This window comes from Anabrus simplex, chromosome 7, assembly GCF_040414725.1.
Source record: "Anabrus simplex isolate iqAnaSimp1 chromosome 7, ASM4041472v1, whole genome shotgun sequence".
Taxonomy (NCBI): Eukaryota; Metazoa; Arthropoda; class Insecta; order Orthoptera; family Tettigoniidae; genus Anabrus; species Anabrus simplex.
Genome location: NC_090271.1, coordinates 337,209,942 through 337,227,659, shown reverse-complemented (window position 1 = coordinate 337,227,659; position 17,718 = coordinate 337,209,942). Strand labels below are relative to the sequence as shown.

Genomic DNA, 17,718 nt, shown 5'->3' with positions numbered 1-17,718 from the left:
TTGCCAAATACCTCCTCCTAGACATGATGTAAGTATAATGGTGTGTCAGTGCGCATCCAGCCTACCGCAGTGACGTCACGCTGGTAGCAAAGCAAGGAAGGCGGTAACATTTCCCGCTCTGTGAAGAGAGCGCATCGTTCAAAATGTATTCGTTTACAATCGAAAGACCACTAATATGTTATTACAGTCATTTTATTATTATGTCATTAATATTCTAAGTATTTTACTCTTACATTTATGCAATGAATGCCTTACGCATAAGCGTTATACGGCAGCTCTAGCAGTTTGTAATGTTCGACATTTTCTTGGACGTTTATAAAATTTTCTCCCTGTTTAACTGTTTCAAGCGAATACAAGATCTTTTGCACGCTAAGGTTAAACCTACTTCTCGAGGAATTTTCACCGTTGGCGGTAATTGCTTCATGGTTCTCTGTGTTAGTATGTCAAATATGTAGGGTTCCCCGCAAAGGTAGTTACCGTGAAGGTCATTAAAATCCTTCTCCAGTATATTTGTAACTTTCAGTAACTCGTAACTGGGTTTCATTAAATTTCCTCTTGAGACACATTGGAGCCAGTTTGATTGTGGTTGCCGAACAGTTGTACATTTCTTTCTTTCTTTCTTTCTTAATCTGTTTACCCTCCAGGGTTGGTTTTCCCTCGGACTCAGCGAGGGATCCCACCTCTACCGCCTCAAGGGCAGTGTCCTGGAGCATGAGACATTGGGTCGGAGATACAACTGGGGAGGATGACCAGTACCTCGCCCATGCGGCCTCACCTGCTATGCTGAACAGGGGCCTTGTGGGGGATGGAAAGATTGGAAGGGACACACAGGGGAGACAGAAGGATGCGACCGTGGCCTTAAGTTAGGTACCATCCCGGCATTTGCCTGGAGGAGAAGTGGGAAACCACGGAAAATCACTTCCAGGATGGCTGAGATGGGAATCGTACCCACCTCTATTCAGTTGACCTCCCGAGGCTGAGTGGACCCGTTTCCAGCCGTTTTTCAAATTTCGTGGCAGAGCCGGGAATCGAACCCGGACCTCCGCGGGGGGAGCTAATCACACTAACCACTAAACCACAGAGGCGGACTTGATTTTATTTTCACGGTTCATTAAAAATGTTATTTGCCCTGGAGAAAAAATATGTCCGAACACTGAAGTAATTATCTCAGAAATGCCATTTGCCTGTTTTAGTTGTAGTAATTCCCATTCATTCTTCAATAGCTGTTCATATTTATCCTTGAGTTACTATTTTCTCTTCTCAAATCATCCCAACTCGTTAGTTCCATTTTATCCGTTATAGTCCACCATTTCTTCAGTTTCATCTTCCCTAAAATTAACATAGACAAGTTATTTATTCTTTCAGTCGAAAAAATGGAATGTTGTATAACATTTAAACATGTATTTATTGCGTTTCTTCACTCACCTGTTGAAATCAGCAGCCGGCGATTTTAGAAGTTCAGCTACATCCTTATGTCGGTTTTTCTGTTTTTCCCTCTCAACCCTCCGCCACTATTAGGAGTTAATATATTTCCTCCTAGTGGTATAGACTCATACATCCGGTTTTAATTCACAGCTGCTTTTATTCCGATTAGATGTCTTAAAGGGATATCCAAGCACGTCACAGCGAAATAAAGCGAGCAAACTCGACCTAAAGTAATAACGTAATAACAAACTTTGTATTAACTTAACACAGCATGTATCGAATAAAGACAATAATAATTTATCATCAATTATAAATACGTACCGTGTTTCACACTAAATTTATCATGCGCCGACAAGCGTTTTCCCACAGTCTGGCAAGTTCTTCATTTTTCGGGAATGAAAAATACTTTTATGTCTGATCCTTTGGTTTTCCTGTAGTAGCTTAAACAGCCTGCTACTGCACAGCCCGGATTTTTCAAAAGTGTGATCCGTGCATATTAATGAAATGAATAAAAGAGCTTCAAATTATGTACAGCACATTAATACATAACGCGTGTTTAACACATTAAAAATACAACAGTGACAAGCCATGTAACCGCAGAGTCAGTTTATCGCAGTGCTCCCCGCGTGACGTCACCTGCGCAGAAGCAACGCGTTTTCGTCTCTCTTACTGACACACCATTATATTCACATCACGCTCCTAGAGCACTACCCTACTTTCATTTATTAGTGAGACAATTGTTACCAGATCATCTACAGTAAGCAAGTCCAGACAGATCAGAATTTGGAAACTGAATTCTTTACTTACGTGAAGCCGCTGGCTGAGATAATTAATTCTATTCCCACCAGGTATCAAATGAGTTTCCTCTTTCGCTACAGAGCATAACTTTTGCAGCCTTAGCAATGGCATTTGGAGTAGGGGTGCAGTCACATTAATATCAGAGTGCAATTTCTGAACACAGTTCAGCCGATGTGACTGGGTAGATGCTGCAATAAATAATAACATTGAACAGGCAAGATAAAAGCCCAACAGAAAACATTCATTCACACACATATACATTCATATTTTCACTATAAGACTTCAGGTCTTTTGGTATTCAGCCAGTAAGCTTATGTAATGACTAATAAACCAAGTATCTCCACAATTCTCTAACAGGAACAAACTCTATGGTCTATGCTTGTATGTCTCATACCTCAAAATCATTGAATACCGAGTCTAAAAAACATCCCTAAAATCTGCCACTGCTTCCCTTACCTTCCATGACTAAGTCTATTATTATTATTATTATTATTTTATTTTTTCAAGAAATCTATTCTCCTCCATCTGCCTCACAGAACTTGACAACTGAAGCTGCTTTATAAGCATTCATCATCCATTTGCCCTTCCTAAGTTAGCTTTCATCTCTACAGTGTTTTTCTTACTAACTCCCGAACGATGAAAATTCCTTTAGTAGACCAACGCCTGACATGAAACTCTCTTTGAGAAGACTATACTTTGCATCCTTGACATATTAGACCAATAAGTTTTGTCACTCTCCAGGATGTGCGCAGACCTATCTTGGAGAATTCAGTCAACAGTTGATGATCATGCGAGAAAGTAAGGTAACTAACAAGGAAGAAGAGACTGTCATACATGGCGCCCTCTACCAGTCATGGTCAATGGGGAATTTTATACCTTTGCCATGCTATACTAATATATACTGCATGGCTAAAAGTCAAGGGAAGACATTGAATGTGATGTTATGACGAGTTGCTCCTCAAAACGGCAGCAATACGGCAAGGTATCGACTCTACAAGGTGTTGGAATACTTCTGGGGGGATCTGGACCCACGCATCTTGTACTGCTTCCCACAACTGGTCTTGTGTAGTTCATGGAGCGTACACCAGCATCGACAGCATCCCATAAATGCTTGATTGGATTAAAATAGGGGGATCTGGAGGGCTAATCCATCGTTGTAACTTCACTGGATTGCTCCTCCAACCACCTGCGTGCCACCACAGAGCAGTGACATGGCGCATTGTCCTGTTGAAACATGGCATTTCCATCAGGGTACTCTAGAGTCTGAAAGAATGTCCACATAATGGGCACCTGTCAGCGCTCCCTGGGGAATGAACGTTGCTCACGTCCGCAGGATTTACCTCCACATTGCCCTGCACGTGTTCCCTAAGTTGCTAAGCGAGCAACAACAAATCGGCAGCCAAACTATCAACAGACGTTGATCTCCTGGCCAAATGGACTCAGAGAGAACTTGTGCAAATGGTCCTTCTCAGGACCAACCTGCAAAGATACTAGGACGAATATGCCAAATAAACATCGAAGGCATATCCAGATCGAAGAGTGAACATCTTTCTAGAATCCTTCTTGAAAACAACATCGATTTAGTGACCATTCAAGAAACTCATACTGCGACTGAGGAACAGCTAAGATAGAGAGGAAAAATTCCTGCTTATATCGCTATTGGGGCAACCTAACACCAAACGTATGGGGCAGCAACCTATGCTCGTTCAAATCTACAAGATGTTCGGCTCATTTCAGCAACGGTAACTGATGATGTTCACGTGGTAACTGTTGACGTATCGGGCATCAAAGTGGTAAATGTATATAAACCACCATCTGTGGCTTGGTCAAATGAAGTGCTCCTCACCCAGAATCATCCAGCAATATATGTCGGAGATTTCAATAGTCACCATCCAAACTGGAAATATGATGATGCAGACGAATGTGGCTCTCAACTAGTCACCTGGGCTGAAGCTAATAATCTACACCTGGTTTTCGATGTGAAAGATAGAGGAACCTTTAAGTCAGCCCGCTGGAAGAGAGAATACAATCCTGATCTTTGCTTTGTCACTGAAAATGTAAACGGTATTGTCCTGCCTACTGCAAGGAAAGTAATGGAAAACTTTCCCCACAGTCAACACAGACCTGTCATGATAACTACAGGAATACAAATACCTTTGGTTAAAAGCACACCTCGACCACGCTGGAATTTCAATAAAGCCAAGTGGGATTGCTTTTCAGAAGATCTTGACAAATGTGTCCGATTCATACCGCCTATTCAGTCTAACTACGAACGTTTTGCTGGACATATTATCTCAATTGCCAAGAAATATATTCCAAGAGGGCTGCAGAAAGAGTATATCCCTGGATGGAATGAAACTTGTGAGACACTCTACAGGGTGGAGATCCTGAAATAGCAAGTGCTCTGTTACAGAGTTTAGATGAATCTCGACAGCAGAAGTGGAACAATACGGTTCAGACTATGGACTTCAAACAGTCCAGCAGAAAAGCCTGGAGTCTTCTCGGGAAACTTACCGGAAGCAGAACCTGCCACAAGAGAAATGGTTGCATCACCCCCAACCTAGTAGCTGAACATATTGTTAAAATATCATGAGCGCCCTCTGATAAGAAACATACCGTCCAAGTAAAGAAGTTGCTCAAACAACAGAAAAGCAACTTGCAGGACAACTCCATATACTCGGAACCATTTTCACATCTGGAAGTAGATACTGCTATTAAAAGCCTCAAACCTGGTAAAGCTGCTGGCTTTGATGGGATATTTCCTGAGTTTCTGATACATAGTGGTCCAAACACAAGGCTCTGGTTGGCTAAATTCTACTCTAATATCTTATCGTCTGGGCATCTGCCAAATGAATTCCGGCTAAGCAAGATCATTGCAATTCTGAAACCCGGTAAACCGGAAAACCAAGTCGATAACTACCGACCAATAGCATTGCTGAGTGTTTGCTATAAACTCCTTGAGAGACTTGTGTACAACAGAATTAGTTTGGCCATTAATGAAGTGATCCCAGTAGAGCAAGCTGGATTCAGGCAGAACCGAAGCTGCGTTGACCAGGTGCTAGCACTAACAACTCACATTGAGGCTGGTTTTCAAAGGGGCTCTAAAACATCTGCAGTCTTTGTAGATCTAAAGGCTGCATATGATACTGTGTGGAGGCAAGGGTTGATGTTGAAGCTGCAACGAGTTATCCCTTGCAAAACTGTAACCACACTGATCAACAATATGCTAACCGAAAGGCTCTTCCGTGTTGTCATGTATGATGACATCAGTCGTCTTAGGAAACTAAAAAATGGCCTTCCCCAGGGATCAGTATTGGCACCTCTTCTATTCAATTTCTACATATCAGATATTCCTGAGACAAAATCAGTAAAATTCTCTTATGCAGACGACCTAGCCATTGCCATTCAACATCCAGATCTCAGCCATGCCGAGGCCATCCTGACGTCTGACCTGGATACACTTAGCTCTTACTTCCGAAACTGGAGATTACAACCTAGTATGAATAAGACAGAATCTGCTTGCTTCCATCTCCACAACAAGTTGGCTAATACAAAACTCCAAGTACGCTTCAATGGCTCAGTGCTGAAGCACAATCCTAACCCAAAGTACCTCGGGGTAACGCTTGACCGAACCCTATCTTATAGAAAGCATCTTGAAAACCTCGGATCTAAGTTGAGATCACGTAATAATATTCTGTTTAAATTGTGTGGAACTTCATGGGGTGCTTCAGCGGACACATTACGATGTACTGCGCTTGGCCTCGTGTATTCTGCAGCTGAATACTGCTCTTCAGTATGGCTTAACAGTTGCCACGTGAAGAAAGTCGATGTACAACTTAACACCACCATGCGTATCAACTCTGGTACTCTGAAGCCTACTGCAACGCACTGGCTGCCAGTCCTGTCCCACATTGCTCCACCAAGCCTGCGACGTTCAAGACCCCTTGTTCAAGAATATAATAAGATCATGTCCAATCCAACTCTACCTATCCATAGAGATGTTGCAGATCTCTGGAGACAAAGGCTGAAATCCCGTAAGCCACCGATGAAAACAGCTAAGAATCTAATGGATGCTGGTTTCAATTTAAAAGAGGAATGGAAAGAGCAATGGATTCGTACAGCTCCGGAGTGGCCAAGCCTCTTTAATCCAAACCACGCCCCAGCTGGTTTCAGCTTGCCAAGAAGAACGTGGGCATCACTAAACAGGTTCCGCACAAATTGTGGAAGATCTGCATTCTCCCTTCACCAGTGCGGCTTCAGGGACTCTCCAGCATGTGATTGTGGTGCTTTAGTCCAGACCATGCATCATATAATGGACGAATGCCCTCTGCATGCTTATGGTGGAGACCGAAAAGACTTTGCTGATGTCTCAGTATCCCTAGTGCAGTGGATAAACAATTTAGATATTCATGTGTAATTGTTCCCTACTTACCTTGTATTCTTTGCAGGTTTTTCTTTTGTATAATATTGTATATACTTGTCCATTCTGTAAATTCTATACGCTTAATAATAATAATAATAGCGCTCCCTGCAACCGGACAATAGGGCCTAATTGTGACCACGAGAACACCACCCAGACCAGAACTAAGCCACCTCCTGCCTGTACACAACCTTGTTGACATGCAGAATCCATAGCTTCATGAGGCAAACGCCATACTTTAACGCGCCCATCAGCTCGATACTACTGGAACCGGGATTCATCAGACCATAGCACATGCTGCCGCTGTTCTATGATCCACTGCTGATGTTTGTGGGCCCATGCATGTCATAGAGCTCTGTGTTGAGGTGTCAGCAAAGGGACACGAGTAGGCAGTAGGCTGGTGAAGCCTATGCGGTGCAGCTGCCTTCTTACAGTCCTGGGAGAAATGGGTTCCTGACTCCCAACATTCAACTGGGCGGTGATCTGACTCACAGTAGCCTGTCGAGCGCCCAGTATGGTTCTGCGGAGGCAACGTGATGTTCGTTCATTAAACACCTATGGTCTTCCCGTGCGGTGGTTTACGTGGGTGGTAACATTCTCTCTGAGATATTGAAAATCCACCTTCGACACTGCTGACCTCGGAAACCCAAATTCGCATGTAATCTCCACAATGCTATAACCAATGCGCCGTGGACCATCCCACGTTCAAAGACGGTTAACTCACGACGTGTTGCCACCTTCACGACACTGGTGTCTGACAGACTGTTCAGCTACGCTGCAGCTAACTGTAATGCTCAGGGGTCATTCATGGCACATTTTCTAATGGGACTCTTCTTCCCTTGACTTTTGGCCACTCAGGGTACATGGAAGATTTTTGGTGATTCAATGATGAGAAAGGGCTAAGATTGTGAAGGTAGCAGCTGTGGCCTTAATTAAGGAGAAAATAATATGGAGTGAGAATTGGAGATCACTGAAAACCATCTTCAGAGCCGCCACTGGTAGCATTTGAATCCATCATCTCCTGAAGACACGCTCACAGCTACGCGACACAAACCCTGCAGCTAACTTACTGAGTTAAAGATTAAATTTTTTTTAACAATTGGCTTTACATCGTACTGACACAAACAAGTCTTACAGCAACGATAGGATAGGAAAGGGCTAGTAGTGGGAAGGAAGTGGCCGTGGCCTTAATTAAGGTAGATGCAGCATTTGCCTGGTGTGAAAATGGGAAACAATGGAAAATCCTCTTCAGGGCTGCCGACTGTGGAGTTCGAACCCACTATCTCCCGAATGCAAGCCCACAGCTGTGCGCCCGTAACCGCACAGCCAACTCACTTGGTCATACATACATACTGTACCTGTCCAAATGGTAATTTGTAAGTTTAAATAAAGATTTGATTTATTTCATGTATAATTATACATGAATACGCATGGACGGGCATCAGCTGGTTGACGTTCCATTGTGAGCAAGCAGAACTGGGTCAGGTGGTCAAGGACCTAGACTACGCCACAGCGAAGAACACGTCATGCAGTAGGACCTGGAGAAGAAGGGGGTGAGAATTCTAGAATCATATGGAAGGACGAATCAGGTTAAAGAATTGCTGCTGTCAGCCAATGAGAAACTGAAGGTTACATAACTTTTTCGTTCGTTTGTTGAGCGAGAGAAGAAGACATTAGTGTGTGAATGATACTACATTGTATTACAGTACTTTATCAACTACGGAACAGTACAGTATGACACTACATTGCATTTGAGTATGATTATACTACGTTACCGTACAGAACACGGAACAGTAGAGTACAACATTATGTGGTGTTAGATTTTACCGGGTGTAATAGTACAAACCACGGACCGTCGCAGTGTGACATTACATTATTTTACAAGTTACAGAACAGAATGGTTTATATTCCAGAACAGTACAAATTGAATTATACAACAGCTATGACAGTACATCGCACTATAAGAAATACATGATATTCATCTTTAGGCAGACAGCGAGGCGACAGAAGAGTGTTCTTCCGTGAGAACACAGCATTCCTCGAGATTTCAACTGCAGCGGACTCTAGAATGTTCTAGTAAGCGTTAAGAGGCAACGTAATCATTGATCTGGAAACTTCGAGTGTTTTCTACTTCGCTGGTGAACTTTGTTCGAGAAGGTGGTTAAGAAGCTAGTATTTGGTATTCAAAAGCATGGAGATTTAATGAAGTGCCTTAAAAATTATAATAGGGTAATGATCAAGTCTTTAACGAAGTGTTGAGCTGAATTGTACATCGTTGCACGAGTTAAGTATTTTAGTGCACAAATTAGTGGAATACAACAGGTGAAGAACACGTTCTAATATAAAATTTTAGTTTCAGCTAACTACACGAGCCGATTTTCACCATGGATCGACCAAGCAGAAATTCCAGGGGAACTTCAAGAGATCGTCAGTGTGAATCCATATTACCTGGCTACCCCGGAATCATGAATTGTTAAGCCGAAGGTGTGAGAGCCAGCACAATGAAACTGTTCATCTACAATCCGCCATAATTCAGAGAGAGAACCTGCAGCTACATCTATGTTTCTGATGCAGGGATCTACATCGAAACCATGAGTATTCTTGAAACATTATCCTTTCCCTTCTTTCTGTAGATTACTAGTTGGATTGTATTCCTGTGTAAAGTTTGATATTAGTTAGAGGAGTAGTTAACTAAGGATTTTTTGTGCTGGCAGAGTAGAGCATTGATTTACTGATTTCTCGATTTATTGATTTCTTAATTATTGATTCATTAATTTATGAATTCATTGATGGTATGTGAGTTAGTCAAGATCTTCGAAGATGGGTTACTGGTATATGGAGGTATAAAATAATAATAATAATAATAATAACAATAACAATAATGAAAGATCTTACTGAAAATCCAGACGATAATAATAAAAATTCATCATTCGATCTTAAAGCAATGATTTAACTAAAGTACTGATAGAGATTGTGATATCTTAAATACAAATCTGACCTCAGATAGTTGTTGGCTGCTGGGCATTTCTTCGAGATAGTGCATTTAAAAGAGATAGTCATGGAAATAATGGTTAGGACGAAGTGTAATAATGTTGTTGAGATATAAATGTGAGTGATGATTGTATAACGATTTTTATGAGAATAATTGACAACGTAGTGACCGCTAGGGTACTCGTTAGTCTTGATGATATTCGTGATTATAGGAGAGTCATTATATTTAGGGAGTAATAATAATTTGAAACTCAACAACTAGCGTTACATAACGCAGAGATTTAGAAATGTTTCCATGAGTTGAAGTAGATGCATTCTTTGAAGCATTCATAATAAGTGGTGGTGATGATTTTTATTCATAACAATGGGCTACAAACTATTGAATAGTTTTGAACCTATTAAATATATTACACCCAATAAACTTCATGATGATTCCGTATTGACTTATAAATAATAAAAAGTAACTCCTAAGAGAAAATTGTATTTTGTCTACCTTTCAATATAAAATTGAGAAAACTTTACACTATAAGCAAATAACGAATAGCATTTTTTAAATCACCAGTACATGTTTCGGTGCTTATTAGACCCGGTGCTTATTAGACCATCTTCAGCTGGCAGTAACATTGACATTATGAAGCAGTACTAGAAAATGAATTGTGTCAGCAGTATGCGACTCCGTTGAAAAGAAAGAATGGTTTAGCAATGAAACTGGACTAAGACAGGGGAGTGTGCAGTCACCTTTTTTGTTTCTAATGATTTTGGACACAATTGTACAGAAGCCAAGGGAAGCATTTGGGAATAGGGCGATGAGGTTATTACTATTTGCAGACTATTTTGTGGTCTGGGGAATAAACAGCAAAGAAGTACAGGAACAAGAACAAGAAAATTGAAAAGTATGGTATGAAAATCAGCACAGAGAAAAGCAAGACCATGGTGTTATCGAAAAGAGAAAGACAAGGGAAAAGCATTTTTCAATTTCAAGTACCTAGGGAGTGAATTAATGCAAAATACAAGGGTGGACATGGAGATTAGCAAGAGGGTACAACGAGACAATGCATTCTACCAGTGTGTAAGAAACCTCTTCTGGAATAAGGAAGTGTAAAGAGGTAACGTACAAAATGTATTATGCAACCATATTGACTTAAATGCAGCTGAGACGTGGACAGTGACAAGTAGGGAGGAGAGTAGGAAGACAGAGTGAGAAACAAGGTCAGAATGGAAAAAAAAATGAGAGAATTGCTAGGAGTAAATTAAGATGGTCTGGACATGTAAAGAGGATGAAGGAGGAAAGAACACCAGAACAGAGGATGGAGATGAAGTTTGAGAACAAGGTGGATTGATTCAATAAAGAGGAGTGCAAGGAGAAGAAGAAGAACGGACTGGTACAAAATAATGGAAGAGGAATGGTGGAATTTTTTTTACTAGTGGATTTACGTCATACCGACACAGATAGGTCTTATGGCGATGATGGGATAGGAAAGGCAAGGAGTTGGAAGGAAGCAGCCGTGGCTTTAATTAAGGTACAGCCCCAGCATTTTCCTGGTGTGAAAATGGGAAACCACAAAAAACCATCTTCAGGGCTGCCGACTGGGATTCAAACCCACTATCTCCCGGATGCAAGCACGGCCAACTCGTCTGGTAGGAATGGTAGGAGGAGAGAGAAAGGTGGAGAAGCGCCACAAATGTCCCGACCGAGCAGGAACTGGATAAGAGAAAAGGAGGGGGAGGACTATAAAAAATTATGGATATGATACATAAAATGATGATGCTGTGTTGTGACATTAAACTTTCATTAAAAATACAGCACGACTGTGTAAAAGTCCTCTTGTTGTAAGTCTTAATGCTAAATACACATTGTTAGTATACCTACATATAAAATGGTTATGATGATGAAGTCATCTAGTTGCTAGCATGTTAAAAGGAATTGTTTCTTATGTTCTGTTGATCAGATGGACCGAATATGTTGAAGTTGATTGTGGCTTTCAGTTTAACTGCGCTGGACCTTTTAATTTATATTAAATATATGGTTATCAAATTTACGATTGCCAGGAGGGCTGGTATGTGGTTAAAAAAAAGATATGTGCAGCTCACCCCCATTGAGGGTGTCCCTGAAAAGAGCTGCACCACCTCGGGATGAGGACATAAATTTACTTACTTATTTTTACCATTTATAATTTGTGCCAATATCATTTACAGCAGCGAAAGGAATTCATGAAGGTACAAGAACGAACATAATACTGCTTGTTGATGAAACTGCGGTATGAGGGAAGGATGTGAGAGGAGTCCAAGAACAGTCTCGTGCAGTACCAATAAATGAAAGATGGAAAAATAGCAAGACAATGGCAGGCAAGGGAAGAAGAAGAAGAGCATCAGGAATTGGAGATCAATCAATCAATCAATCAATCAATCAATCAATCAATCAATCAATCAATCAATCAATCAATCAATCAATCAATCAATACTGATCTGCATTTAGGGCAGTCGTCCAGGTGGCAGATTCCCTATCTGTTGCTTTCCTAGCCTTTTCCGAAATGATTTCAAAGAAATTGGAAATTTATTGAACATCTCCCTTGGTAAGTTATTCCAATCCCTAACTCCCCTTCCTATAAATGAATATTTGCCCCAGTTTGTCCTCTTGAATTCCAACTTTATCTTCATATTGTGATCTTTCCTACTTTTATAGACGCCATTCAAACCTATTCGTCTACTAATGTCATTCCACGCCATCTCTCCGCTGAAAGCTCGGAACATACCACTTAGTCGAGCAGCTCTTCTTCCTTCTCTCAATTCTTCCCAACCCAAACATTGCAACATTTTTGTAACGCTACTCTTTTGTCGGAAATCACCCAGAACAAATCGAGCTGCTTTTCTTTGGATTTTTTCCAGTTCTTGAATCAGGTAATCCTGGTGAGGATCCCATACACTGGAACCATACTCTAGTTCGGGTCTTTCCAGAGACTTATATGCACTCTCCTTACATCCTTACTACAACCCCTAAACACCCTCATAACCATGTGCAGAGATCGGTACCCTTTATTTACAATCCCATTTATGTGATTACCCCAGTGAAGATCTTTCCTTATATTAACACCTAGATACTTACAATGATCCCCAAAAGGAACTTTCACCCCATCAACGCAGTAATTAAAACTGAGAGGTCTTTTCCTATTTGTAAAACTCACAACCTGACTTTTAGCCCCGTTTATCAACATACCATTGCCTGCTGTACATCTCACAATATTTTCGAGGTCACGTTGCAGTTGCTCACAATCTTGTAACTTATTTATCACCCTATAGAGAATAACATCATCCGCAAAAAGCCTTACCTCCGATTCCACTCCTTTACTCATATCATTTATATATATAAGAAAACATAAAGGTCCGATAACACTGCCCTGAGGAACTCCCCTCTCAACTATTACAGGGTCAGACAAAGCTTCACCTACTCTAACTCTCTGAGATCTATTTTCTAGAAATATAGCAACCCATTCAGTCACTCTTTTGTCTAGTCCAATTGCACTCATTTTTGCCAGTAGTCTCCCATGATCCACCCTATCAAATGCTTTAGACATGTCAATCGCGATACAGTCCATTTGACCTCCAGAATCCAAGATATCTGCTATATCTTGCTGGAATCCTACAAGTTGAGCTTCAGTGGAATAACCTTTCCTAAAACCGAATTGCCTTCTATCGAACCAGTTATTAATTTCACAAACATGTCTAATGAAGGCCAGGGGAAAAGGACAAGCCCCCTACATGTAGTGCCCTCTGATCTTTTGAAATAATTACCTAAATCCTAAGCTAACAGCTCAGTCATATATACTATGTACAGGTAAAGGAGGCTAAGTATAATAATTCAAGTTCTAATTATGCAAATCAACTGTAGAGAAAATGGATGTCATCCTTCCAGGAGCCATTTTCAGATCATAACAGATTCCATCACTAACTCTGACTAGAGTCTATTAAGGCAATGTAACAAGTAAGCAGGCAGAATACAGTGAATACTTAAATAGGCCTACCATGCATAGCCTCACACTGAATAAAACACTAATTTGGCTGAAAACCAGGCCATTAATCCGACGCAATGACTACAACTGACTGGCAACAAAGTTGTTTTGAACTGAGACACGCGGTGACCCGTGCAGCGGTCCACGGATTTCACCACAAGGCTTGTGCTACTCTCCGCTTTCACGATCCGAATAGTGACTGTATATGTCGATGGTGCAATAGACTTTGTGGCCGTTACCACGCTTTGGAGTGCCCAAAGAGAGCCTACTCTCTGAAAAGTCTCTGTAGTGAATAGTGCTATGTATTCTATTCTTTTATTTGACCAATGGTTGCAATAAAGATTTAATAATCATCATTTATCATGGAAATGTTTATACCCTTTGTTAAAAATGGTTCCATTAAAATATGTTACAGAGATATTTACTATTGGGATTGTAAACTTGCATTCAGGAGTTGAGGGGTTCGAGTCACTCTGCCGGCAGCCCTGAATATTGTTTTCCGTGGTTTACCATTTTCACACCAAGCTGCCTTTCCAATCCTAACACTTTCAAATTCCTTCGTTTCCAAAAACCTATATGAACGAGTAAGTGCGATGTTAGCTGATAAATTTTGCTACTGTCTATCTGTATATGTAGCATACTTACCACCAGAAAAAGCTAATATCCAGGGGTAACTGACCAAAGTCCTTTTCCTAAGTCCGAGCGTCTTAAAATATTCTGCATTATAACAAAGTTTACTCAACGGTACTTCAAGCAAATTTGGACATTTCTTTATCATTGAATTGACTTCTTTAGCTGAACATGTATATTTGTCTGCCAATTCTTGTGCCAGTTGAGATTCAGGAGTTCCATCTTCTGGGAAGTAAGGAGGTTTTTTATTTTTACGATTAAGTTGATTTGACAAACTAACGAAAGGACGACTGCTGGTACTCTGGAAAGCTGAATTTACTTCTCTAAAACGACAGAAACGAGTAAGTACTGATACTTTAAGATAAACTGCAGCATTGGCTCGTTTACAAAGATACACTTTTCTAAACAGTACCTCAGTACTACAGATCACCTTAAACATGATTAATCAAAAGTATTATGAAAACAGATTCATAGCGACTGTTCGTTCCAATTCAAACCGCTATCAAAGCGAAGCTGTAAGCTACACCTAACCTAACCACACTGCAAATCATGACAACAGTCAGTATTTTAGCTCCTCGTTTGTTTTTGTCTCGATGCAAGCGTCTTATAAAGAAATATATTCTGCTGTACTTGACTGAGATCAAAGCTAGCCAGTATGAAGAGACGATACCCACATACTCTTTGAAACCCAAAGTCACTTCCGAGTTCCGACACTTCTGTCATTCTTACCAACTGCAAACTCCGTCGTACGTCAGAAACCGTAGTATATATTTCTCAGTTTTGAAACCTAATCTTAAGTGCAATAGAGAACATCAGCTATTTAAAAGTTCGTCATTGCTAAGGTCGTTGTGATTTTATTTCAAACGTGTGGATTATAAAAGAAGTTCTGATTGACAGTGGTGTTCTGTGTGGCCTTCGTGACTGTAAATAGAGTTCAAGGTCTAAGGTCACATGTAGCGCACAATTTTCCTTCAAAATAAACAGAAGTGACGGCGCTTTCCTGAGGTATGAGAAGTCTTACATTAAATAAGCATTTAAGATATAGACTTATTGGTGCAATGTGAAAGTTGTTTTGCACTGTGGCATTGATCTGTGAAGAGTTTCAGAAACCTCGTTTTTATTCGAAAGTTTGATTTTCCTGTTTGGTCATCTTTATTTGATGCACTGCTGTAATTACACTTGAGGGGCATATTTGATGTTATCATTAGATTTTTGTGACTTGAAAACACCGCACGTTAGAAAACAAGTTTGGGTTGGCGTAGGTTCATGACTTGCTGATTTTTATGGTTATAACCAGGGATGCAGTGGTGCCGGGACGCACCGGAACGGAGTCCGAAACCGATCTGGAAAGGGGGAACGCAGTCTGTAACTCATTTCCCTTTTACTTGGCTGAAGTTTCTTTGTTTTCTTCTTCTTTCTTCGTTATGCCCACTCAAAGAGTGCGTGTGAACTTGTTCGTTGGCCTGATGGTTTTTTTCCTTCTTATCCTCCCAAAATCTCTTCGTGAATGCACCGTGTTGCATCTTGCGTTCTGTTGGTTCTGTTGACCACTTCCTACCAGTTTTCTTTTCAAGTTTCTCCAAATATTTGTGCTCGGCTACTATTGTACTGAAGGCTCCACGATCTTCTATGATTTCATCCGTGATATTCATTTCTTGGAGGTCCGCCTTAGTTTCTTCTAGCCAGTTTATTTTGACCTTTGAGTTTATTATTATACTTTAAATAATCTTTGATGAGTCTGTCGCTGTTCATTCTATATATAGCCATAGAATTTCAGGCGTCTCTTGCGTACATCAGTGAACTTGTCAGTTAATGAGTAGAGGTCCGCTGTTCTCTTAATCCACATTCCATTTTCTCTTGTGGGGCCATACATTTTCCGGAGAATTTTGCTTTTCAGTTTCTCTAATTTTAGAGAGACCTCCAATAGATTATGGAATCTGAGGCGTATTTCTTTGTTTTAAACCTGGGGCGATGACCTTAGATGTTAGGCCCCTTTAAACAAGAATCCTCATCAACATCATCACCATCCTGTTTTAAACCTCTCACATTATTTTTAAAGGCCCATAATGGAGAACTTCTTCATCTAATCAGTACTGTCAACTGTATTTTTACCTACACTGCTTCATACATCTTTGGGATATCTAATTATTACATCAGACATCCAAGTATGACAGAAACTTTTATTTATAAATTAACGGAAAATTGAAAAAACATCTTCATTGATGTTTTTTATTATTGTTATTATTATTGTTATTATTATTATTTACCAGATACTCTAGAAAATTATTAAGACGTATAAACTAATTGATAGTGCTAGTGATAAATATGTCTCAATATAGAAACCAGTTACAACTTAGGCTACAAAATTATTTTAAATTGGTGATAACTGACTGAGTTAAGCTAACAAAGCACAATATATACTAATGTTTTGCTGTAGCTGTGGTGTACAGTTTTCTTGCTCTTCTGATTTTGCATTTTCTTCAAATAAACAGAGGTATGTTGAGACATATAAATACTTACAGCTAATTTAATACAATTATCTTCGGGTTTTAATTGGTCCAAAGCCCTTCTAAGCAGCCTGTTATATGGATATTCATATTAATTTTGTCATTTCAGGAGAGTCTGAAACCTATTTCTGTTTCCACTACAACCCTGTTTATAGGGATGGATGATGGAATGCTGGTTATTTCTTTCACATTTAATGTCGTATTCGGATTTTGCGCAATGTACTGGGCACGTGTGTTGGAAGTTCGGATGGTAATTGCATTAATTTGAAACCTTTGCTGTACATTTATCTGGTTGATTAAATTCATTGTATTTGTTCAGCTTTAATATTTTGTTATTTCCCTCTAAGACTGACTTACGGGGGAATATTTCTGTACGTTGGTAGAAGAGTAACGGAACAACTATTGATAATGGAGACGCTTCCCTCTGCCTTTTACACCTTTCTTCTGGAATCTACAGCTTTTGATAGCCATGACTTTGAATTCTTTGTTACATTGCCCCTGTGTTACATACACATATCGAGTTTTTTTGTAGGTTGCCATTTGATGGGAGGTTATCTTCAGGTTAAAGGTTTTTCTTTGGATGTTGACTGTTCCAGGCAAGTATCGATGTCTGTCTTCATTCTAGAATGAGTCAGAGAACTCATCATCAGAAGGTTGATCATCTGTGTCCCATTTAGTACCCGTATCTGACTTCTCAACAGACACACGTTTGCCTATAGTAACATTCATCTCTATCTTGTATAGAGTGAGCTTTATAGTTGGCATCGCTTCAGCGTGGCCAGTATTCGGGAGATAGTGGGTTCGAACTCCACTGTCGGCAGCCCTGAAGATGGATTTCCGTTGTTTCCCATTTTCACACCAGGCAAATGCTGGGGCAATACCTTAATTAAAGCCAAGGGTGCCTCCTTTCTACTCCTAGCCCTTTCCTGTCCCATCGACT

At 40.4% G+C, this 17,718-nt stretch overlaps 2 protein-coding genes across 3 annotated transcripts in view; one reads left to right on the top strand and one right to left on the bottom strand.

The window, feature by feature from the left end:
* The window catches only part of mTTF (mitochondrial transcription termination factor), a 41,932-nt gene extending 27,098 nt beyond the window's left edge, over positions 1-14,834 (bottom strand). Inside the window, exons 1-3 of one of the 2 annotated variants that reach the window (XM_067151806.2) lie at positions 14,684-14,808; positions 14,287-14,594; positions 2,233-2,411 (exon numbers count right to left, since the gene is read on the bottom strand). In XM_067151806.2, coding sequence (XP_067007907.2) covers positions 2,233-2,411; positions 14,287-14,419 — 312 coding nt within the window. In that variant the 5' untranslated portion in view covers positions 14,420-14,594; positions 14,684-14,808. Of the gene's footprint in view, positions 1-2,232; positions 2,412-14,286 lie in introns of both variants that reach the window. The other variant, XM_067151805.2, reaches the window with a different exon arrangement.
* A 418-nt stretch (positions 14,835-15,252) lies between these two features.
* Positions 15,253-17,718, top strand: part of LOC136877161 (BTB/POZ domain-containing protein 2) — a 76,371-nt gene continuing 73,905 nt past the window's right edge. Inside the window, exon 1 of the mRNA XM_067150974.2 lies at positions 15,253-15,276. The gene's annotated coding sequence lies outside the window, so the exon portion shown is untranslated. The remainder of the gene's footprint in view (positions 15,277-17,718) is intronic.